At 47.1% G+C, this 23,968-nt stretch overlaps 1 protein-coding gene across 1 annotated transcript in view; it reads right to left on the reverse strand.

Moving 5' to 3' along the window:
* DGAT2 (diacylglycerol O-acyltransferase 2) overlaps positions 1 to 23,728 on the reverse strand; it is a 44,867-nt gene extending 21,139 nt beyond the window's left edge. Inside the window, exon 1 of the mRNA XM_035115823.2 lies at positions 23,553 to 23,728. Coding sequence (XP_034971714.1) covers positions 23,553 to 23,592 — 40 coding nt within the window. The 5' untranslated portion in view covers positions 23,593 to 23,728. The remainder of the gene's footprint in view (positions 1 to 23,552) is intronic.
* Between the last annotated feature and the right edge of the window lie 240 nt (positions 23,729 to 23,968).

Here is a 23,968-nt window from a genome sequence, read left to right on the forward strand (position 1 = left end):
GGGCCCCTGACCATCAGGTCCAGTCGTGTCCGACTCTGGGGTTGCGGCGCTCATCTTGCTCTATAGGCCGAGGGAGCCGGCGTTTGTCCGCAGACAGCTTCCGGGTCATGTGGCCAACATGACAAAGCTGCTTCTGGCGAACCAGAGCAGCGCATGGAAACGCCGTTTACCTTCCCGCCGGAGCGGTCCCTATTTATCTACTTGCACTTTGATGTGCTTTCGAACTGCTAGGTTGTCAGGAGCTGGGACCGAGCAACGGGAGCTCACCCCATTGCAGGGATTCGAACCGGCGACCTTCTGATCAGCAAGCCCTAGACTCTGTGGTTTAACCCACAGCGCCACCTGGGTCCCTATAAGGGAACTTACCAGGTATCTAATAGTAAGAGGCTTAAACAAGCCTGCAACCAGCTATCTGCTGTGCGTTTAAAAGGGGAATGTAAAACTCTGCTAAGTTATACAACTTGCAAGCACAAGTTAGGAAGGATATTAATCAACAATATATTCTCTCCTGCCTCCCTGAACATTCGCATAAAATGCAGCTTTACACAAGAACAAGCTGCCATGTCTAAGCTTAGTCCCATGTGAGAAAGTCATATGGCAGACCGAGATGTGAGCGAGAGGCTGGTTGTGCAGGAATCCATGCAAATACTGTAAGCAATTTGCAAAGGAGCCACAAGGACGCAACTCCATCGCTGTGGCATCCCTTGCTCATGTGGACAGGGTGCATGGCAGTTAGGGGAGAAAACAGCAACGCCAAAAGTCAACGACCTTTCAAATAGCCTTGGTCCCAAAGATAAGCAAAACAGAAGGCCTGCGATTGAGCCAGGAGACCCCTGCCAACTTTTTGTTTCCTTAAGTTGCAAGATCCCACAGGCACTTGAACTTTTCAGCAGGTGGACTATGGAAAGGGGAGGATCCAGCTAACACGCCCCCCTCCAAAGCAAACCAAAGCAACCCACGCCCCTTGTTTGCAAGCAGCTTTTGTTGTCCATCTGTAAATAGGCACAGAGAAAGTTACACATTGACGGATCCCGGAGAGACGGGAAATCCCAAGATGACTCTTGAAGACCAGAATTCGCTTTTCGGTTTAACTATTCACAAAGCCAGGAACAAGGCACTTTCAGGCGACGTCCAGCCTCTGCCAGTCGCCGTACATCCAGTACAGCTACGGAAATTGTGATTGTTTTCATCACCAGTTTTTTTTTGGGGGGGGGGAGAGACTTGCTTTTCACAAACGTAACCCAGACGTGTAAATTTAAAAATGCATTTCAATGTTTGATTTCACAATATGTATTTTTAAAACTCTCTCTCTCTCTCTCTCTCTCTCTCTCTCTCTCTCTCTCTCTCTCTCTCTCTCTGTGTGTGTGTGTGTGTGTGTGTGGTTGAAAAAACAAGTTACCCCAATGTTTTTCAAAATGTAAACAAAAGCAGTTTTTTTTAAAAAAAACATCAAACTTCATCAGTAATGTGCATTTTATAGGGTTACTCAGAGGTTATAATTAAGTTATATATAAGGTAAAGGTAAAGGGACCCCTGACCATTATGTCCAGTCGTGACCGACTCTGGGGTTGCACGCTCATCTCGCATTATTTGCCGAGGGAGCCGGCGTACAGCTTCCAGGTCATGTGGCCAGCATGACAAAGCCACTTCTGGCGAACCAGAGCAGCACATGGAAACGGCGTTTACCTTCCCGCTGTAGCGGTCCCTATTTATCTACTTGCACTTTGATGTGCTTTCGAACTGCTAGGTTGGCAGGAGCTGGGACCGAGCAACGGGAGCTCACCCCGACGCGGGGATTCGAACCGCCGACCTTCTGATCAGCAAGCCCTAGGCTCTGTGGTTTAACCCAAAGCGCCACCTGCACCCAAAGTGATATATAAATCCTGCTAAATAAATAAATGCACCAGGTTTCAAATGGCAGGAGGTTCCTCTCTCTTTTGGCTTGCACCTGGGGATTTATTTTGAGGAGAATTTTGAGTCGGTTAAGAACCTCTGTGCAAGAGGGATGATAATGTTCCACCTCTCCCTCTCCCCTCAATAGTAGCAAATTCTCCAAAAGCTGCTTTTACTGTGCTTTGTCTCCTTAAGTCAGCGTAACTGGAAGCTTAAATGGCTTTTTTCATTCATTTTTAATCGGTTTGTTTAGTGATATTCTAAGTCAAGCAGCAGGAGAGGGAACAAGGCAGCAAGCACACAGGCGGGCTTTTGATCTTCAGAGGAAGGGTGGTATTATGCAAAATTAATAATCATATCCCACCAGTCCTCCAATAACATAATTGCCCCCATCTGTGCAAAACAAACACCAGACGTCAGCTTCTTTCAATGGCTACAGTCCAGAGCTGTGGTGTGTGTCTTGATACCTAGATACTGTACCTTGATACCTAGAATAGGTATCTAGATATCAATGTCATGTCCTGGTTAAAGTGTCAGAATAAGGGCAGGGAGACTCAGGTTCATAACACACTCAGCCCTAAATCTCACTGGCTTGCCTTGAGTTATTCACCGTTTAAGGTGCTGGTTTTGACCTTTAAAGCCCCATGCAGCTTGGGACCCTCGTACCTACGGGACCGCCTCTCCTGGTATGCCCCGCGGAGGATCTTAAGGTCCACAAACAACAATACTCTGGAGATCCCGAGCCATAAGGTGGCTAGATTGGCCTCTACTAGGGCCAGGGCCTTTTCAGTATTGGCCCCAACTTGGTGGAACGCTCTTTCACGGGAGACCAGGGCCCTGCGGGATTGATCATCTTTCTGCAGGGCCTGCAAGACAGAGCTGTTCCACCTGGCCTTTGGGCTGGACTTAGTCTGACCCCTGTGTTTTTCCTCCCTCATGGTTTGGATTTATGGATTACTTAAAATGAGGCTGCATTTTAAATTTTAATGTTGTATTTTAATTAATTGCTTTTTATGTTTTATTGTAATTTTATTGGTGTGAGCCCGGTTTTGACTGGGGAGGGCTGGGTATAAATAAAAAATTATTATTATTATTATTATTATTATTATTATTATTATTATTATTATTGTTGTTATTATTATCACGGGATCATAGGAAAGCAGGGTGGATAAAAATCATTGTTTTTTAAATTTGAACCTGCAACTTCAGTCCTGTAAACTAGCGGTGCTGGTGGGAATTATAAAATGGGTGGATAAATATTCGGTTGCCAACTCCCTGTCACAATTGTTGGGGTATTTTCTTTGACCTATAGAGATTGTGGACATATATATATATATAATTTAAATAAGATTTTTTTAAATTTAAATTGGATTTTTAAAATAAAATGCTTTTTGAGGAAAAATATCTTTCTAAGTTGCATCATAGTCCAAAGGCTATTCATCAGGAAATGAGGGTTTGTTTTAAGTTTTTCATGTGTGCTAAAACTCAGTCTAAGTTTTTTTTTAAAAAAAAGTTTAACCACATCAGTTTACAAACATGGATACATATGCTGCAATGTTATTGTTTTAGCTAAATAAACAGTTTAAATTAGGAAATGATTATTTTTCTCCTTCTAGTAAAGTACAGCAGAAAAGTTGTCCCAATATAAACAGTTAACTTATTAAACCTCACCATTTCATAATTATCTGTCTATGCATTTCTAATAGTATAACCAAATCAGTAATTTTCAATATAAGTGTAAAAACTACTCTGAAAATTTGTTCCAAAAATGAAACCTTCGTCTGGTTGTAAATATTAAGATTATACCAGCAAGGAATGAGTCTTTCGGGGGGGGGGGATGATTAAAATCAAGTCTTGCTGACTAGTGGGTTTAAATCAGGGGTCCCCAAACTTACGTCGCCGAGGGCCGGTGCCGCCAGCACCAATTGCGCTGTGGGCCGGAGCACATGGGAGCGTGCACCCATACGTGTGTGCACTCACGATTTCCAGCACACTTCCGGGTCACCGGAACACCAGAAATAGCTTGTGCGCATGCACATGGGCCTCCTCCGACCCAGAAGCGTGCCGGAAATGACGCTTGTGCATGCGCGCAAGCTATTTCCAACGCTCCGGCAACCCGGAAGTGGGCAGCCACACTGTTAAGAGCAGGCGGCAGCAGTGGGTAGCGGGGGCTGCATAAAAGAGCCTCGCGGGCCGCGTCCGGCCCCCGGGCCTTAGTTTGGGGAAGCCTGGTTTAAATCATGACTTAAATCGGTTTGATTTAAATCAAATTCAGCCTGTAGGAAGGCAGTTTCTACTAAGACCATAGGTCCGTCCAACTCAGTATTGTCTGTACTGATTAGCTGCACAGGGGTCAAGAAAATTCTTCAGCAGGGGGCCAGTCCACTGTCCCTCAGACCTTGTGGGGGGGGGACTATATTTTGCCAGTTGGTCTTGAAGTGGCCCAAACATCTGGAGATGATGTGGAGCGGGGAGGCTGCAACATCCATCCCCACACGCCACCAAACGTGGCGTGCAGAAACCGCAGAACCTGGGCAGGGTAGTCCACAACCGAAGGATTACAAAGAGAATCCCTTTGTTTGGAGAACTTGTCACCTTCCATTTGCAGAGACTTGATAAAGCTCCATTATTCTGGATTGCAGGTCAGGTAGGGCAACGACGGCTATATAAAGCATGGTAGGCAAACTAAGGGGCTGGATCACCTGCTCAATCTCACCCAAGGACGATCCAGGAATCAGCGTGTTATTACATGAATAGAATGTGTCCTTTTATTTAAAACGTATCTCTGGGTTACTTGTGGAGCATAGGAATTTGTTGATTTCCACCACCACCCCTTTCAAAATATAGTCCGGCCCCCCACAAGGTCTGAGGGACAGCGGACCGGCCCCCTGCTGAAAAGGTTTGCTGACCCCTGACATAAAGCCAGCCACCAGAGCGCACACAAATGATAAGATCCCTTTCTTTAGATTCTGTGTTGGTGATACAGAAGTAAACAACAGATTTTAGAGTTTGTCGATAGTACTTGGAGGGAGGCTGGAGGAGGACTCCAGAGAAGCGGACACGGAGCAATGGATTCAAACTTCAAGAAAGAAGATTCCACCTAAACATTAGGAAGAACTTCCTGACAGCTGTTCGACAGTGGAATTTGCTACCAAGGAGTGTGGTGGAGTCTCCTTCTCTGGAGGTCTTTAAGCAGAGGCTTGACAGGCATATGTCAAGAATGCTTTGATGGTGTTTCCTGCTCGGCAGGGGGTTGGACTGGATGGCCCTTGTGGTCTCTTCCAACTCTATGATTCTATGACTCTGAGCTTCTGTCTCCTCTAATCCAGCAGGTTTCGGCAGCGACACAGACCCCAGCAATGCCCCATTGCCAGAAGTGAAAGTATACCCGGAATGGAAAGTCCTTTCATAATTTGCTTAGCTGAGGTCAACAACCCTCTCCAGTCCCCACATTTGCAAAATTTGGCCCTGCTCAGCCAACACTGAAGGATGGGAGCATGGGATGCTTCGTGAAGGGGCGAAACTAGGCTTTATTTCACCTGGCAAAAGCCCAGTTTGGCACATAAAACCCAATGGTGCTCCTCTGGAGGCTTCATCCAGGGCTAAAAAAAACAAAACAAAACCTTGGCGAGCCCCCCTGTAGCTACAGGAAAAGGTAAAGGACCCCTGGAAGGTTAAATCCAGTAAAAGGCGACTATGGGGTTGCAGCACTCATCTCGAGCCGGCGCTCGTCCACAGGCAATTTTCCGGGTCATGTGGCCAGCATGACTAGACCGCTTCTGGAACAATGCTGCACCGTGAAGGAAAGCAAAGCCCACGGAAACACTGTTTACCTTCCCGCCACAGCAGTACCTATTTATCTACTTGCACCGGTGTGCTTTCAAACTGCTAGGTTGGCAGGAGCTGGGACAGAGCAACGGGAGCTCACCCTATCGTGGGGATTCAAACCGCCGTCCTCAGCGGTTTAGACCGCAGCGCCACCCACTACGGCACTGTTTTCTACCCAGAATAGGCTTATTCATCCATGCAAGTCACCACCTGGTTGCTATATAGCCAAGGAAAGAAATGGCATACATTTGAGAAATGGCCCTGAACAAGTCACCTGGTCCCTGTGGACAAGAAACTAATTCTGCTCTCACTGTCGCAACACTTTTTCTGGCACTCACTAACAGCAGGTGGGGTGGCGGAGAATCCAAAATAGTCCAATCCAAAAGTCACCTTAAAATGTTGGAGCTCCTCTCACCCTAGAAACCAGAGTCAAAGGAGTCGTGCATCTTCCACGCTCTGGCTGCTCCTGCGAATTGCCGCACTTAAAATAGGCAGCTGATGAGCAGAGATGATGGAAGAGATTTGGCGTCTCCTGAAGGGAACAGCAGAGCAACTAGGCTCATCCCAAGCAAAGGATGCAGGACTGCTGTCAATGTCCATAGTTTTTGTGTGTCAAAGACGGAATCTCAGCAAGCATAGCTTCCTGGCCCTGGCACAGGCTACACCTGCCAAAATCCGTGCCTCGACAACATTCTTTAAAAGGTGCAGAATACCTCTGTACCGAGTGCTACCGCTGGAGAAACTCTGAGTTTACGTAAGAATATTGGGAGCTGACGGTGTTTCTCAAACTGTTTCTGCAGCTGTTTTCGGACTACAGTTCCCATCGTCCCTGACCACTGGTCTTGCTAGCTAGGGAATGATGGGAGTTGTAGTCCAAAAAGAGCTGGGGACCCAAGTTTAGGAAACACTGGCAAGGCGAAGGGGCACATGAAAGAGGCATGTCTGATTATCCACTTATTTTAGAAAGAAAGGACTGACAAAAGAAATTATTCAGTTAGACTATGGAACTCTCTGCCACAGGAGGCAGTGATGGCCCCCAACTTGGATGGCTTTAAAATAGTAAAAGACAAATTCATGGAGGGGGAGAGGCTATTGATGGCGACAGCCGCTATGGCTATGCTCTGCCTCCAAAGTTGGAGACAGAGATTCTTCTGAAGCCCAGTTGCTGGAAATCCCAGGAGGCGAGAGATGCTCTTGCGTTAAAACCCTGTGGTGGGTTTCCCCACAGGTATCTGGCTGATTGCTGTGAAAACAGGAGGCTGGACTAGATGGGCCCCTGGCCGGATCCAGCAGCTAGGCTCTCCTTTTATTCGCTTGCATGAGATTGTCACCCATCCCAGCACTGGAATTGGAAGGGACCACAAGGGTCATCTAGTCCAACCCCCTGCAGTGCAGGAATCTTTTGCCCAACGTGGAGCTTGAACCCGTGACCCTGAGATCACGAGTCTCCTGCTCTACTAACTGATCCAGTTCTAATGACACGTGAGAAGCACCACATTGGCGACCTCTGGCCAAGAGCGCATGGCACGAAAATGTGATGCGTCCACCAGTTGGCAGGTGGCATGGAGTCTCAACCTCAGGTGGAGACCAAAGCCCGTAAAAAGGGCACACCACATCCATCGCAACTGCACAATGGCCCGCAAGATGGGTGGAAGTCATTTGGGCAGAGGTGGCATTGCCTCCTGCATTGGAGGGGGTTCATGCCCTTAGAAGTTCCTTCCAATTCTATGATTCTGTAATTCTCCGTCAAAAGTAGGCCGTCCATCAACCCACAAGCACTTGATGCCCCCGCCTGGGGCAAGGAAGGGCATTAAAAACGACAGCTTTCATGGAAGACGAGCGAGGTCCCAACCAAAGAAGAACAGCAAATTAAACTGATGGAATATATGCAGCTTAAAGATTTAACATATGGAATAAGAGAACAAGAAGAACATACGTTTAGAGAGGATTGCAAACACCTGCTGAATATATAGCAAATAACCGTGTGCAGCTGAAAACGCTGGGAACATTAAGATAAATTCGGTAGTGCTAATAAGTTTTGAGGAATGTAATAATAGGGACCCAGGTGGCGCTGTGGGTTAAACCACAGAGTCTAGGGCAGGCATCCCCAAACTGCGGCCCTCCAGATGTTTTGGCCTACAGCTCCCATGATCCCTAGCTAACAGAACCAGTGGTCGGGGAAGATGGGAACTGTAGTCCAAAACATCTAGAGGACCGAAGTTTGGGAATGCCTGGTCTAGGGCTTGCCGATCAGAAGGTCGGCGGTTCGAATCCCTGCAACGGGGTGAGCTCCTGTTGCTCGGTCCCAGCTCCTGCCCACCTAGCAGTTCGAAACTACATCAAAGTGCAAGTAGATAAATAGGGACCGCTCCGGTGGGAAGGTAAACGGCGTTTCCGTGTGCTGCTCTGGTTCGCCAGAAGCAGCTTTGTCATGCTGGCCACATGATCCGGAAGCTGTCTGCGGACAAACGCCGGCTCCCTCGGCCTATAGAGCGAGATGAGCGCCGCGACCCCAGAGTCGGACACGACTGGACCCACAGCACCACCTGGGTCCCTGTGTGTGTGTGTGTGTGTGTGTGTGTGTGTGTGTGTGTGTGTATGAGATGGCACTCAACCAGCTGGCACGCACGTGAAAATACAACAGAGCAATCCAGAGTCGCTTAAGTAGGTCCCTAGCGCTTTAATAAACAGACCCCAGTGCAGTGGCCAAAAGGCCATCAAGCACGTCAGCGAACTTCAAGTCTCTTGGCGAGACTCGCCTTTCATTTTCACAGCTGCGAGACCCACAGATTTGCCTTAACGTGAGCATTCGCGTTGCACAATTCCATCTCGTGGCTTTCAACGTCTTTCCCACCACTGCGACCCCATTTGTCCCTGGGTCAGCCTTTCTGCACAGTCCGTTCCAAAACAGAACAAAAGCCATTAGATAGATGTTGCAAGGCAGCTACGAGGAAACCCATTCTCCAGTTTCTGGGATTCTCAGATTTCTCAAGACGGTAACAAATTCCCTGCCGCAGGCACGTCAAGGAGGCAGAAAAGGGAGGGAAACATATGGGCAACAATAGAAAATAACTTTACTTACAACGCACCCAGATTACTTAAGAGTATCAAAATGTGAGTACTCTTATCGTTGTACCAGAACAAACTTCCTAATGGCTAACTATTGCTGTTTGGTTTTACTTTGACTTACTTCAAGCAGGCAAACTTAAGGGAGATGACAATGGGCTGCCAAAAAGCTGCGTGTCTCATTATTTCTTTGTAGGCCATAAAATGATTTTTTAAATGATTTTCAATTTTATACATTTCAATAATTTTACAGGCATTTTAAACATTTCAAAACTCAACTTCCTTCCCCCTCTTTCTGTGGTTCCTTAAATTCATTTCTTTATATTTTCTGCATATTCCAAATTAACTTAACTTACTCATTTATTCATCTACTTTAAATAAGTACTCTTATAAAACTGCAGGTTATTGCAACAATCCTGTCAATGCCCTTAGCTGTTTACAGTTTATTTGCACATATTTAAATAAAAGTTTGTTATCTTGATTCCTTCTTATTCCAGCAAGCTTTGCCATTTCTGCTTATTTTTGTATCAATTCTTCTTTCACTGGGACTTCCTTTCCATTGGGGGGGGGGGCAAGTAACATTCTTGCCGCTGTAGCCGCATACATGAATAAATTTCTATACTGTTTGGGTAGGTCTGTCCCTATAATTCCCAAAAGGAAACTGACTTTTGAGACAAGAGTCTCAGGATTAAAACTAACTCAACTCTTCTAATCCAGCTTTGCTTTTAGAAAAATGACTTCGCTGAAAAGATGGCATCTCAAAACACCAACACGTGGTTAAGGCATTGCCATAGTTTAAACCAACTTCCCACCAAGATCTTTCGGCCCTCAACCTTCCACCATGGCTGGGGCTGAAAGGAGTTGTAGACCCAAACATCTTGAGGGCACCACGTTGGGGAAGGCTACCTTAAGCAATGCCCGAGTTGACAAAACCCAAATTCAGGAAATAGTGTTTCTTCTTAATGCATCTCAGCACATTGTCTACTAGACCAGTGTTTCTCAACCAGTGTGCCCCCAGGTGTTTTGGGACTACAACTCCCATCATTCCTGACCACTGGTCTTGCTAGCTAGGGATGATGGGAGTTGTAGTCCCAAAACATCTGGAGGCACACTGGTTGAGAAACACTGCACTAGACAATCCTCAGGATCTCTTTCAACTCTACAATTCTATGATTCTCTCGGACTCGCTGGTGTGGCCCAAAGGGAAGCAGAGCAAGACGTTTGGCTTACCTTCCAAGTCCCGGACTGCAGAATCCGGGACCGGCAGCCGTGTGACACCGGAAGTTGCGTTGATGTAACTTCCGGTGTCGCTTTGCCCTTCTATGGGCACCAAAAATGGCCACCGCCGGCATCAAAAGTAGCTTCTACGCATGACCGGAAGTGCGTCGACGCAACCTCCGGTGTCGGCCCGCCCATCTATGGGCACCAAAATGGCCGCCACCGACACAGGAAGTCGCATCTACGCACTTCCGGTCATGCGTAGATGCGACTTTTGAAGCTGCAGGAGCTGCTGGAAGGACTTTTGGCTGCAGGAGCTGCTGGAAGGAGGCGTACAAGGCGCCGTCCAACCGCCTTAGGGACTCCGTTCTGGATTTGTGTAGGGTTGACTCCTTTGCCTTTTTGAAATATACTCGGAGTCGAGAGTGAATTTCATGCTCTTTATTCAGCTTGTAGTAGCAATAGAGGAAGAAGAGAAGAATGGCTCTTTCCCCCAAAACGTCTGCTTATATACATTATTTACACAATGGGCCTTGCGTAATTGGCTACTTCAGGGCTGCACTTGTGGGCCAATCAGGTTGCTGATTGACTTCTGCCCGCAGCCAGATTGGCTGCTCCTGCAAGCCAACCAGGTTGCTGATTCACTTCCACCTGGAGCTGGATTGGGTGGCTCCTGCAGACCAATCAGACTGCTGCCTTCTGGATCCTATTGTTCTAGGATTCAGCTCAGTACATAACACTTTTCTTCTCCCGAAGATATCCCACAAGGCAGCAGAGGTTTAGGGTCAGAGTTTACCTTCTCCTAGAGGGGCTCCCTTCCCAGGTGGACAAGCCCTGTCTGCCCCTCACTTCCCCCTGTAGCACATGCAGAAATCTTTTTGGACGTGGGACACAACTCTTGGTCCCTAGTCCACAAAGACTGGCAGGAGCTCCCAAGGATTTCAGGCAGGGATCAACGGACTTAATGGGAAGGTGTTTTACTTGGCTTGCTCCCTAATGAGTCTTCACACAAACAAACACTCCTTCTAGATGCTTTGCTGAGTGAAGCTCTGGACTCCTGCCCTGCCCTGGGCCAAGACCACTGACTCTCCAGCACTCCTAATGATCCGATTGCGGCCGCATTATTTACACACCCAAATCTCTTCACCTTGTACTACCTGTAAACCCTCTTGTTCTGGAGAGCCAATATTTGCTTTTGAGGGAAGTTTAATTACTTCCCCATCCTTCCGTGCCTCTTCTCAGACAGGTCAGGCAGCCGCATCTGCAAAGGATGGCCCACCGTGCCCTGGGATAGCCTCCAAACAGAGACCCAAAGGTCTCCTCCCGCCTCAAACACTCTCTTGTGGTTGAAGGGGGGGGGTGTGCAACCTCCCTTGCATGCACAAAGCCAATATGTCAGGGAGCCAGGGAATAATAATAATAACAATAATAATAATGAGGAACGGCTTAGGGAGCTGGGTATGTTTAGCCTGGAGAAAAGAAGGTTAAGGGGTGATATGATAGCCATGTTCAAATATATAAAATGATGTCATATAGAGGGAGAAAGGTTGTTTTCTGCTGCTCCAGAGAAGCGGACACGGAGCAATGGATTCAAACTACAAGAAAGAAGATTCCACCTAAACATTAGGAAGAACTTCCTGACAGTAAGAGCTGTTCAGCAGTGGAATTTGCTACCAAGGAGTGTGGTGGAGTCTCCTTCTTTGGAGGTCTTTAAGCAGAGGCTTGACAGGCATATGTCAAGAATGCTTTGATGGTGTTTCTGTTGAATGATTGTGTAAAAGTGTCATTATTGTTTCACTGTACCTTTAAGAGTCAGGAAAGATTTAATGACTGGGGCTCTGCAGCTGTGGAGCAGCTCTACAGGTGTTGCTGTGAAGCTGATGATGCAGGGTATATCAGGGGTGTTGTGTGTTGCCTCTGTGCTGGGCGTTTTCCCAGTGTGCTCTTGGTGGGTGGTTTGGTTGTGTGGGTATTTTGTATAAGCCTGATTTAATTTTTGTTAAATTTACTTTCTCCATTAAACCAAGCATTTGTTTAAGTCTTGGTCTCTATGTGTAAGTTCCTCAACCAGTTTCTGCTGATTTTGCTTTTAACCCCAACAGTTTCCTGCTCGGCAGGGGGTTGGACTGGATGGCCCTTGTGGTCTCTTCCAACTCTACGATTCTATGAATTATTATTATTTATTATTTATACCCCGCCCATCTGGCTGGGTTTTCCCAGCCACTCTGGGCGGCTCCCAACAGAATATTAAAAACACAATAAAACATCAAACATTAATGTTGATGGGAGGGCGTTCCACAGGGCGGGTGCCACTACTGAGAAGGCCCTCTGCCTGGTTCCCTGTAACTTGACTTCTCACAGTGAGGGAACGGCCAGAAGGCCCTCGGAGCTGGACCTCAGTGTCCAGGCTGAACAATGGGGGTGGAGATGCTCCTTCAGGGCTACTGGGCCGAGGCCGTTTAGGGCAGGGGTCAGTAAACTTTTTCAGCAGGGGGCCGGTCCACTGTCCCTCAGAACTTGTGGGGGGCCGGGCTATATTTTGAAAAAAAATATGAATGAATTCCTATGCCCCACAAATAACCCAGAGATGCATTTTAAATAAAAGCACACATTCTACTCATGTAAAAACACCAGGCAGGTCCCACAAATAACCAGAGATGCATTTCAAATAAAAGAACACATTCTACTCATGTAAAAACATGCTGATTCCCGGACCATCCGCGGGCCAGATTTAGAAGGCGATTGGGCCGCATCTGGCCCCCGGGCCTTAGCTTGGGAACCCCTAGTTTAGGGCTTGAAAGGTCAGCACCAACACTTTGAATGGTGCTTGGAAACATACTGGGAGCCAATGTTGCTTCTCTTAGCAACGTCTCGTTTCTAATTTCCAGGGGAATATTTGTAGGGCAGGACATTCCATCCTAAATAGGGATGGGGGGACTGTCCCTGTTTCTCTCCATTTCTCATTTTTCCAATCGGCCACGTCCCGTCCCCCCACTGTTACTGCATTATTGGCCCCCTGGAGGTGGCACTCTTGCACCGTGGCAGAAAAACAACAACCCTGGAAGGTTTGTGGCATGAAAAGTTGAAGGATTTCAGCAGGAAACTAGCATGGATCAAAAACAGAGCGGTACATCCGCCCCAAAACCGCTGCAGGCGCAAAAGGCCAAGCACTGAAAGTGGGATAGTCATGAGCGCAAATCACGAACGCACGATAAAAGGGGCGTCTGAAGGTCCGCCGAGTCACATAAGCACAATCTGTGTGATTGTAAAAATGTGCTTACAAGGCACAGGGGTTAAGCCCAGGTCCCTTAGCTTGCAATTTCCATGCTTTTCAGCGCACAAGTGAGTTTGTAAGTGGCTTAGCTCCCCCCCTCGTAAGCCAAAGGTTTAATATCAGGATAAGGAATTACGCAGCAGGAATAAAGAGCTAATTGCGCTTATGGTGCAATTCCCCATTAGCATACTGGTCTTGTGTTGCCTTATGTCTGTTACTACAGGGGAGGGAGGACCTTCAAGGCTGCAGGATTTTGTAAATAATAAAAAATGGAACTCCGAGATCCATAATCCATGAAGTCAGGTGCAAAAGAGACGCACTTAAATTAAGCTCAATGCAACCCCCAAAGCAGCATTATTATTATTATTATTATTATTATTATTATTATTATTATTATTTTGTACCGTACCCATCTGACAGTTTTGCCCTGGCATCTCTACTGCAGAGTAATCCCCATTCAATGCAGCAGGACTTACTTCTGAGTAACACAGGGTAACTTGCGCATTTGCACAAAAGGGTCACCTGGTTCAGTAGCTAAAATGACTTATTCTTATTCAAATTATTAATATGAACAGTAATTAATCAGTATACGGCTCAATGCCAAACTAGACTTCTAAGTACCCTGAAGAGAGGGGCTCTCAAGCGATCTCCATCCACTCGAGAGACACCCTTTTTACACGAGGCCCAGAGGTGAAAGGAAGTCTTAGCCATTAAATCACCCTGCCCTGGATAAAGACCTATTTTTAAAGCTTAATCTTTAAGATGTTCCTGTTTGGAGTGGGGGGGGGGAGAGAGAGATAACGATATCAATCATTTTCTTGCCGATTCCTTCCCCTGGCGCTAGGTGCTGAAGGTCATATATTTAACAACGGTGAAGTCAAGCTCGCTCGGCTGGTTTCTCCCAGCCAGCCGTGCGCAGCGGCGGAAAGAGCAAGCAGCAGCTAACATAGGTCCGCTTGTTCCCGGCTCCTTGAGGAGCTGTGGCGCCGGGCCAAGAAAAGCTTTCAAATTTTATAGCCAATTCGGTACACCAGCTTAGGCAGCGCGCAGAGGTCCGAGCCCACCTTCTCTCGGAATCACTTTTTTTATATAAAAATAAATCATTTTTACTTCTCAGATATATACATTTCACTGATTCTACATTCATTTTGATATTTTAAAACTGGACTTCTTTCCCCCCTTTCTGCATTCCCTTAAATAGTTAACCTTGTTCAGCTTATGGTACACATTGTCGGTGGCAGAGACATTACAAGCCAGTGGAGGCCAGTATGTTACTTGCCTCAAAATGGAAAGAAGCAGAAGTCCCAGCAAAGGAAGAACGGATACAAAAACTTATGGAATATATGCAGAAATGGCAAAACTCACCGGAAGATTAAGAAATCAAGATAACAAACTTTTTATTGAATATTTACAAATAGCAAACAGATAAAAACATTGGCAGGATTATTGTAATAACCTGCAGTTTCATAAGAGTATATGCTTAAAGTAGATGAATAAATGAGCAAAGTAAGTTAATTTGGATATGCAGATGTTAAAAAAATTAATTTAAGGAACCACAGAAAGAGGGGGAAGGAAGTCAGACTTTGAAATGAATTGGTTGAATTGGTTTCCCCAGCCACTCTGGGCGGCTCCCAACATAATATCGAAAACACAATAATAATAATAATAATAATAATAATAATTATTATTATTATTATTATTATTATTATTATTATTTATACCCCGCCCATCTGGCTGAGTCTCCCCAGCCACTCTGGGCGGCTCCCAACATCAAACAAATAGTGCAAGGGTGGAGAAACAGCAGCCCAGAAACAGAAGCCCAACACCCATCATATCTCAGCAATGGCCAACGGGATGGATGGATGTTGGAGTCTGGTGACCTCTGGAGGGCCCCACGGGACCCCCACCTCCAAGATCCTGCATCGCGCATGAACGGCACACCATCGCAGAGGGAAACCCAGCAGAACGGAACGTGGCAAAGGACAGAGCCGAGCGCAAGGGACAGACCTGCTTCCACATGGCAGCGCCTCCCTAGGATGTGCATAGAGCCTTGGTGGCGCTGTGGTCTAAACCACAGAGCCTAGGGCTTGCCGATCAGAAGGTCGGCGGTTTGAATCCCCGCGACGGGGTGAGCTCCCGTTGCTCGGTCCCAGCTCCTGCCAACCTAGCAGTTCGAAAGCACATCAAAGTGCAAGTAGATAAATAGGTACCGCTCCGGCGGGAAGGTAAACGGCGTTTCCATGCACTGCTCTGGTTCGCCAGAAGCGGCTTTGTCATGCTGGCCACATGACCTGGAAGCTGTACGCCGGCTCCCTCGGCCAGTAAAGCGAGATGAGTGAGTGCCGCAACCCCAGAGTCAGTCGCAACTGGACCTAATGGTCAGGGGTCCCTTTACCTTTACCTTACACATAAATACTGGCGTTAGGTAGGATTGTGAGGCAGAAGGGGAAAACCTTTTGCCAGCCAAAGGGCCGCATCCCCTTTTAGGCGACCTTCTGTGGGGGGCACATGCCACAGTTGGGTGCGGCAACAGGGGCGATTTGTATCTTTATTCAATCGGCTGTACAGTCCAGCCAGAGCTGGATTTAGGTTTGATGAGGCCCTAACCCAGGCATGGCCAAACTCAGCCCTCTATATGTTTTGGGACTACAATTCCCATCATCCCTGACCACTGGTCCTGTTAGCTAGGGATGATGGGAGTTGTAGTCCCAAAACATCTGGAGGGCCGAGTTTGCCTATGCCTGCCCCAAGCTACTGAAGGTAATGGGGCCCTTTATATGTCCAGCTGTCCTTTGTCAACAACAAATCGTTGCTGTTTTTTGCATTGAATACCGTATACGCTATGGGGTCACGAAGAGTCTGACACGACTAAACAACTAAACAACAACCGTATACGCTACATGGTAATTTATGGATCTAACAGGTACTCTAAAGCCATTTGCCCATGTTGCCATCCAACCAGTCCATGCAGAATGTAGGCCCCCTATATATAGAAAGGAGCAAACCAGTGATATTTTAGTGAGCAGGCTAGCAGGCGGGGCCCATGACTTGCATCATAGGAGCCTACGCAACACAAAACATGGTTGCTGCATGTAGGTTTTGTTTTATTTGTTTTTTATCGTATATTTTTGGGAAAGTATATCCAGTCTTTTTTTTTTCCTTTAAAAATTTTCAGGGCCCCCAAGAGTGTGGGGCCCTACACTACAGCTTGTTTAGTTTATACGTAAATCCGGCACTGGGTCTGGCCGTTCAAGGTTTTTCACAAGTGCTTCCCCCATCCAGGCTAGCAAGAGGCGTTGGGGGTTGGACTAGATGACCACTGGGTCCCTTCCAACGTTACAATTCTATGATTTCCAGTATGGGAAAAGGAGTGGAGGAGGGTGGGGGGGTGATGCCGATGTGTGTGTGTGTGTGTGTGTGTGTGTGTGTGTGTGTGGAGTGGACTGGGGAGTGAGTGGTTGCCTTTAAAAGAGGATTATAGGCAAATTCGTGTGCCACGATGGATGTGCTCTGCCTCCACAGTTGCTGGAAAGAATGGTCTAGCATTGAAATCCTGCTTGTAGGATGGTCTGAGCCAGCAGGCTCGTCTCACATTCAGATGAAGAGGTTTAGAGGGTCCTATTTGGCCCTAAGCCCAAGGTTCTCCAACGTAAGGAGTTTACTAAATGGCCTCGGTCCAGTATACCTGAAGGAGCGTCTCCACCTCCATCATTCTGCCCGGACACTGAGGTCCAGCACCGAGGGCCTTCTGGCGGTTCCCTTGTTGCAAGAAGCCAAGTTACAGGGAACCAGGCAGTGGGCCTTCTCGGTGGTGGCGCCTGCCCTGTGGAACGCCCTCCCAACAGATGTCAAACTTATTCCGTTCCGGAAGTCCGTTCCAAAACCAAGGCGCGCTTTCCCATAGGAGGTAATGCAAAATGGATTAATCCGTTCCACACTTTTAAAAGCAACCCCTAAAACAGCAATTTAACATGACTTTCACCATCTAACGAGACGATCGATCCATAAAATGAAAGCAATAAATGATGTACTGCAGTCACACAATCAATCAGTCAGTAGCTGAACTGGGTTCCACACAGTCACAAAACCAAAACGGAAAGAGCCGCAAAAACAAAAACGCAAAATAAATAGCGAAAACAGACAGACCTCAGAGTAACACTCAAAACGGAAGTGTAACACTCAAAACGGAACACGTTCGGCTTCCGAAAAAAGTTCGCAAACCGGAACACTTACTTCCAGGTTTGCAGTGTTTGGGTTCCAAATAGTTTGAGTACCAAGGCGTTTGAGAACCAAGGTACCACTGTACTATTGTTTTCACACAGGCTCACAGCCAATGCTTTTAATGTGCATGCTTTCTGAGCCAATACTTTAACAGGCAAAAGAAGCATTTCAAGAAAGGTCGGCCTTTAGTTTCCCCTGGGCTGTGATTTTCGGACATTTTTCTGGGAGGGAATCCCTCCTGAATTCAGTTAAGAGGGAGAGAACAGGTTGTGACAGCACAAACGGGCAAGTTTTATAAGAAGCCTGGTCTTTAACAAGCCTGGTCTTTAACAAGACTTGCTCCCAGGAAAGTGGGGGGGGGAATGGGGCAACGAAGCTTTTCTCTGGAGGAAACCCATCAGACAAGGAGCCACCATGAAGAAGGCGGCCCACAGCAGGCCAGGTTGCATCCCAGAGAATTTCGGATCAGCAAGCAGCAAGCACCTGCAAGACAGCCTTTCCGGCAAAAGGGCCAAAGAACGCTGGGAACTGTTTGCATAATTTCCCGTTTGCTCTCTGTCCCTTTGGGGTCCTGCCTATTCAATGGCGAGGCTCGAATGGCCTTGAGCGCCTTAGCAGAAAGCCAACAGCACACAAGCCAAGTAAATAAGTAAAGATTGCCAATGTGCAAAGCCCTTTGACGAGCGCTTTTGGTGCTACAAAGAATTCAAGCTATTGCTCCAATACATGGAAGGTGCTTTTATGGGACAACACCAGCCACATGCAGAGTCCCACAGCTGCTCTGCTGCCATAACATAGCACAGAACCATAGAATCTCAGAGTTGGAAGGGTACCCAGAGGTCCTCTAGTCCAACCCCCTGCAATGCAGGAATCTCAACTAAAGCATCGATGACCATCAAAACTCAGCTTAAACACAAAAACTTGTGGAATATGCAGAAACGGCGTATTCTTACCGGAAGAAAAGGAAATCAAGATAACAAACTTTTTACATAGGAATGGAAATGGTTTATTGAATATTTACGGATAAATTATGAACAGATAAGAACATTGGCAGGATTATTGTAATAACCTGCAGTTTCATAAGAGTATATACTTAAAGGAGATGAATAAATGAGCAACGTAAGTTAATTTGGATACACAGAAGATATTAGAAATAAATTTAAGGAACCGCAGAAAGAGGGGGAAGGAAGTCAAGTTTTGAAACGTTAGAATGATTGTAAAAATAATGAAACTTATAAACCTGAAAAGCAATAACAACAACAACAACAATAATATCAGCTTAAACACCTCCAATGAAGGAGATTCCGTTTCACCGTCAAACAACTCTTAAGGTCAGAAAGTTCTTCCTGATATCAGGCTGGTTAGCTCAGCTGGTTAAAGCATGGTGGTGGTAGCGCCAAGGTTGGTGGTTCGAGCCCTGTATGGGACAGCTGCATTTTTCTGCCTTGCAGGGGGCTGGACTAGATGATCCCCAGGGTCCCTTCCAGCTCTACCGTTCTATGATTCTATGGCTAGTCAGAATCTTTCTTTCTTTCTTTCTTTCTTTTGTAACTTGAATCCATCGGGTCGGGTCCTGATCTCCAGAACAAGAGAAAATAAGCTTGCAAGCATGCTTAGTCTACACACACCCAATACTTGCAGATCTCCAGATCTCCAGAGAAACCTTGTGGTTTTCATAGCAGCATTTCGGTCACCGCGTCTGTGGTCATCATTGCATTTATGGGTTAGCATTTCAAACGCTTACCGTCTCACTGGCCCATTCACGCTTCACCTTACAGGATCAGGCCAAAAGTTCAAGTTTGCTTTTCTTCCACAGCGGCAAACCTGACTCCTCCAAGAAGCCTGACAGCCAAGAAGGAAGGGCACAAAGGAAACAGCCCTCCCTCTGTTTGCCCCCCAGTATCATTTTCCGAGGTAAACTGCACCAGCAGGCGGAAGCTCTATTCCACTCACAGACCCCCCTCCGTGAATGATTAACTTTCTGCTTTTTGTTTTGTCATTGTTTTAAGCAGCTGTAATAACAAGGGAGGAAAACATCGCACCAACCCCTTGTTGGAACGCACAGCTAGAACACCTGGGGGCAAATAAACCTCAAAGGGCCAACAGAGGCATGCAGCATTAAAGAGCTAGCAATGTGAGTTCTAGGGAACACAGGAAGAATGGAGCATTGTACCATATGGCAACCGTAGAGCCAAAAAGTCCATCAAAAAGTGGTTCAGCAATTCAAGAATAGGAAGGTAGGGAAACTGACAGAGTGGTGCAGAGTTAACACTCTGAAGGCTGACAGAGTGGTGCAGAGTTAACAACTTGCTCATAAATACAAAGAAAACAAAGGAGCTTGTGGTGGACTTTAGGAGACAGAAGAACAAGGTCCAGCCACTTTTGATTGAAGGAATTTGTGTGGAGAGGGTACGGTAACAACGATTAGATTTCTAGGCGTTGAGTTACAGGAGGATCTGTCCTGGAGTGTTAACACAAGGGGGCTTGTGAAGAAGGCGCAGCAGAGACTGTACTTTTTGAGGATTTTAAGGAAAAACCATCTTCCACAAAAGCTGCTGCTTGCCTTCTATCACTATGCCATACAAAGCGTGCTCATGTACGGTTTATGTGTGTGGTACGGAAGCTGTACTTCTCAGGACAGAGCAGGGCTGTGTAGAATTATTAAAACAGCAGAGAGCATTATTGGCTGCTCACTCACCACCTTAGAACAAATCTACACCACCAGGTGCCATAGAAAAGCACTAGACATCTCAAGAGATCCAACGCACCCTGGTCACCATTTCTTTGAGCTCCTGCCATTGGGACGGAGATACAGAACTATGCAGGCAAGAACGAGCCGTCTCAGGAACAGTTTCTTCTCTAGAGCGATTCTGGCCTTAAATGGAAAGCCTGGACTTTGAAGTCATCTTATTTTACTTGTTATTTGTATTATATTTACTGTTTTTAATTAGGTTTTGTAATTTTGGATTATGCAGAATGCTTTATCTGAGTGGATGTAGCAACCGAGTAATTTCGTTGTTCCCGCAAGGGGACAATGACAATAAAGATATCTTATCTTAACCAAGAAGCAACTTAGAAGAGGCTAGAGAGGGGGGGGGGCGTTGATAAAATGGATCAGGCTGCTGGCAAAGGTGCCCTCGGCAGCTAAGGATGTCTTTTAAGACAGCTACGGACATTCCTGGATGGGATACCTTGACCACAGTTGCCTGTGCAGCAGTACCCTAACGGCTGGATTACTACAGTGTGCTCTTTCTGGGGCTGCCCTTGGGGGTTGGTCTGGAGGCTGCAGCTGGTGCAGAACAAAATGGCTAGGCTGCTCATGGGGGGGGGGGGGAGAGGCAAACCACGGCCAACATGCAAACACCTTGCTTGCGGCATTTGCAATGGCTACCCATCCGCTCCTGGGTCAAGGTGTTGGCCCGTCACAGATAACATCACTTGGGTAGACAGGCAAACTAATGCCAGTGTACTGGAAGAAGCAAAGATCCCCAGTGTCGAAGCGATGGTTCTTCAACATCAACTTCGTTGGACTGGTCATAGAATCATAGAGTTGGAAGAGACCACAAGGGCTATCCAGTCCAACCCCCTGCCAAACAGGAAACACCATCAAAGCATTCTTGACATATGCCTGTCAAGCCTCTGCTTAAAGACCTCCAAAGAAGGAGACTCCACTACACTCCTTGGTAGCAAATTCCACTGCCGAACAGCTCTTACTGTCAGGAAGTTCTTTCTAATGTTTAGGTGGAATCTTCTTTCTTGTAGTCATGTTGTGCGGATGCCCGATGATCATCTTCCAAAGCAACTACAGTGGTACCTCTACTTACGAATAACTCTATTTACGAATGTTTCTACTTACGAACGGAGCTCCGTCCACCATCTTGGATGCAGTTTAGATAGGATTTTTTCTACTTAAGAATTTTTAGATAGGGTTGCTTCGACTTACGATTTTTTTCTCCCAATGCATTCCTATGGGATTCGACTTACAATTTTTTTCGACTTACAAATGTGCATTCGGAACGCATTAAATTCGTACGTAGAGGTACCACTGTACTCTATTCCGAACTTAAAAATGGAAAGCGTAATGCTGGTGGTCAACAAAAGAGGTTTAAAGACTCTCTCGAGGTAAATCAAAGTAGTATAAACACCGACAACTGGGAAACACTGGACTGCAAACGCTCCAATAGGAGAACAGCCTTTACCAAAGGTGCCATGGGCTTTGAAGATGCTCAAACACAGGACACAAGGGAGAAATGTGCTAAGAGGAAGGCACGCTTGGCAAACCCTCACCGTGATCAACTCCCGCCTGGAAACCTATTGTCCCCACTGCGGAAGGACGTGTAGATCCAGAATTGGCCTCCACAGTCACTTACGGACTCACTGTTAAAGCCGTGTTCATGGAAGACAATCTTCCTCGGCTACGAGGGATCGCCAAAGAAGGTCCTTGAATTTCTCCTGCATATTCCAGAGGTCTCAGATCTGCACAGGAACACCATTCCTGTCCAGATACGAGAAGCACCCATTATCTGCACTTTCCACAAACAACCGAGGACACCTTCGTTCTGACCTGCCTTTTCTGTGTCTCTTTGAAACAGTTTTAGCTTCTTTTGAAAGGAATGGCCGGCTTTCTCTTGCACATCTTTCAACGTTTCAAACTTACATCCCCTTTTGCTATTGTTATTGTGGACCTCCTTGAGACAATAATAAGGAAGCTGGCTAAAAGATTGCCGTTAACTGTTCTCCCCTCCCCTCTTGCACACATGGAATCACACCTCAACCCAACAACATTCTTCCCTTTCTTAATCTGCCCCGCTGCATTTCATAGGAGTCAACTCCTAGGCGCCAAGGCCTTTCAGACTCCCCACAATAAAATATTTTAGCCCCCTCCCCAGTTGATTGACATTGCCATTCATATGGCGTATGTGTAGTGTCATCTCTTGTGAGATCAATTTTGCGGGACAGGGCTTAAACCCCCCCCCCATTTTATAAAAGTTGGCACCCTTACTGGATGCTATCCCTTGGCAAATTGTTACTTCAGCTGCCCCCCCCTTAAAACTGCAAGGTGGGGAGGGGCAGAAAGGGGGGGCTGGAAATGCCATTTATGATATGATAGCCATCTTCAAATATCTCAAGGGCTGTCACACAGAAGATGGCGCAAGCTTGCTTTCTCCTGCTCTGGGTGATAGGATTCGAACCCATGGCTTCAAGTTACAATAATGGAGATTCTGATGGAACATCAGGAAGAGCTTTCTGGCAGTAATGAGTCGTTCAACAGTGGACTCTCCTTCCTTGGAGGTTTTTAAGTCCAGGTTGGATGGCCATCTGTCATGGATGCTTTGACTAAGTTTCCTGCATTGCAGGGAGTTGGACTAGATGACCCCTGGGGTCCCTTCCAATTCTACAATTATATGATTCTATGAAAGCGATAGGGGGGGGGGAGAGATCCTGCCTGACATTCAGAGATTACATGCAGAGTATAGAATATAAAATATAAAATTCTTTCTTCCCAGGGGTGTTGCCAGGATTTGGGGGGCAGCTGATTTTTTTTTTTTTTAAGGAGATCAGTCCCTAAAGTTGTCGAATCAGAAGAATCTTTATTTGCATCAGCCACGAGCCGTAGCAATAAAATAAAATGTACTGAAGATAGAGGTAAAAACTTAAGTATAGAAAATACATTTGGGGGGTTGACATCCATAAGCAAATACGTAATAGATCTTGTTCTAATTGCCCCCGCTAAAAAACTTGCCGTTTTCGCTGGCACCTGATCATCTGCCAAAAGGAAGGACACAGTGAAAGTTTTTGAGTTTTTTTGAGGGGGGGGATCACGGGTAAATATACCCCCCCCCCAAAGAAGACATGCCCCGCCGCTGGGCAGGCTTCTACTGGGTGGGTGGGTGGGGGCAGAACCTCAGTTATTTATAATGATTTTCATTAATTCTGGTGGATGCTTCTCCCCCCCCCCACCCCACCCCAAAAAACCCCTCCTCCAACCCATCCCCCTACCCCAAAACATCCTTCTTCCCCACCCTGGGTACCACCTCCAAGCTCTCCGTACCTCGCAAGACGCCGGAGTAGGCAGCGATGAGGGTCTTCATGGCTTCAGCGTTGCAACCTGAGCGGCCTCTGGCCCCGATCCATCCCTCGCCGGGCAACGGGCGGCAGCGGCGCTCCTCCTGCTCGCGAGCCGGGAACAGCGCAGCTTCGCTCGTGTGGACGCGCAGCAAAGCCAGCGGCGGCGATAGCGGCGCCTCCCTCTCCCGCCGGCGGCGGCGGCGGCAGCAGGCAGGCAGCAGACGGACGAGGGCGCGCGGCGCGTCCCTTTATAGCACCTGGCCGGGGGCGGGGCCACGGCGGATTGTGATGCTGCGCTGCTGGCCAAGGCGGGCCGGGACATTCACGGGGCTGGGGGGGGGGGAGGAGGAGGCGGGAGACGGAGTTGAGGGGGCGGCGGGAGCGCGATGGGGTGGGACT

This window comes from Zootoca vivipara, chromosome 4 (genome assembly GCF_963506605.1).
Source record: "Zootoca vivipara chromosome 4, rZooViv1.1, whole genome shotgun sequence".
Taxonomy (NCBI): domain Eukaryota; kingdom Metazoa; phylum Chordata; class Lepidosauria; order Squamata; family Lacertidae; genus Zootoca; species Zootoca vivipara.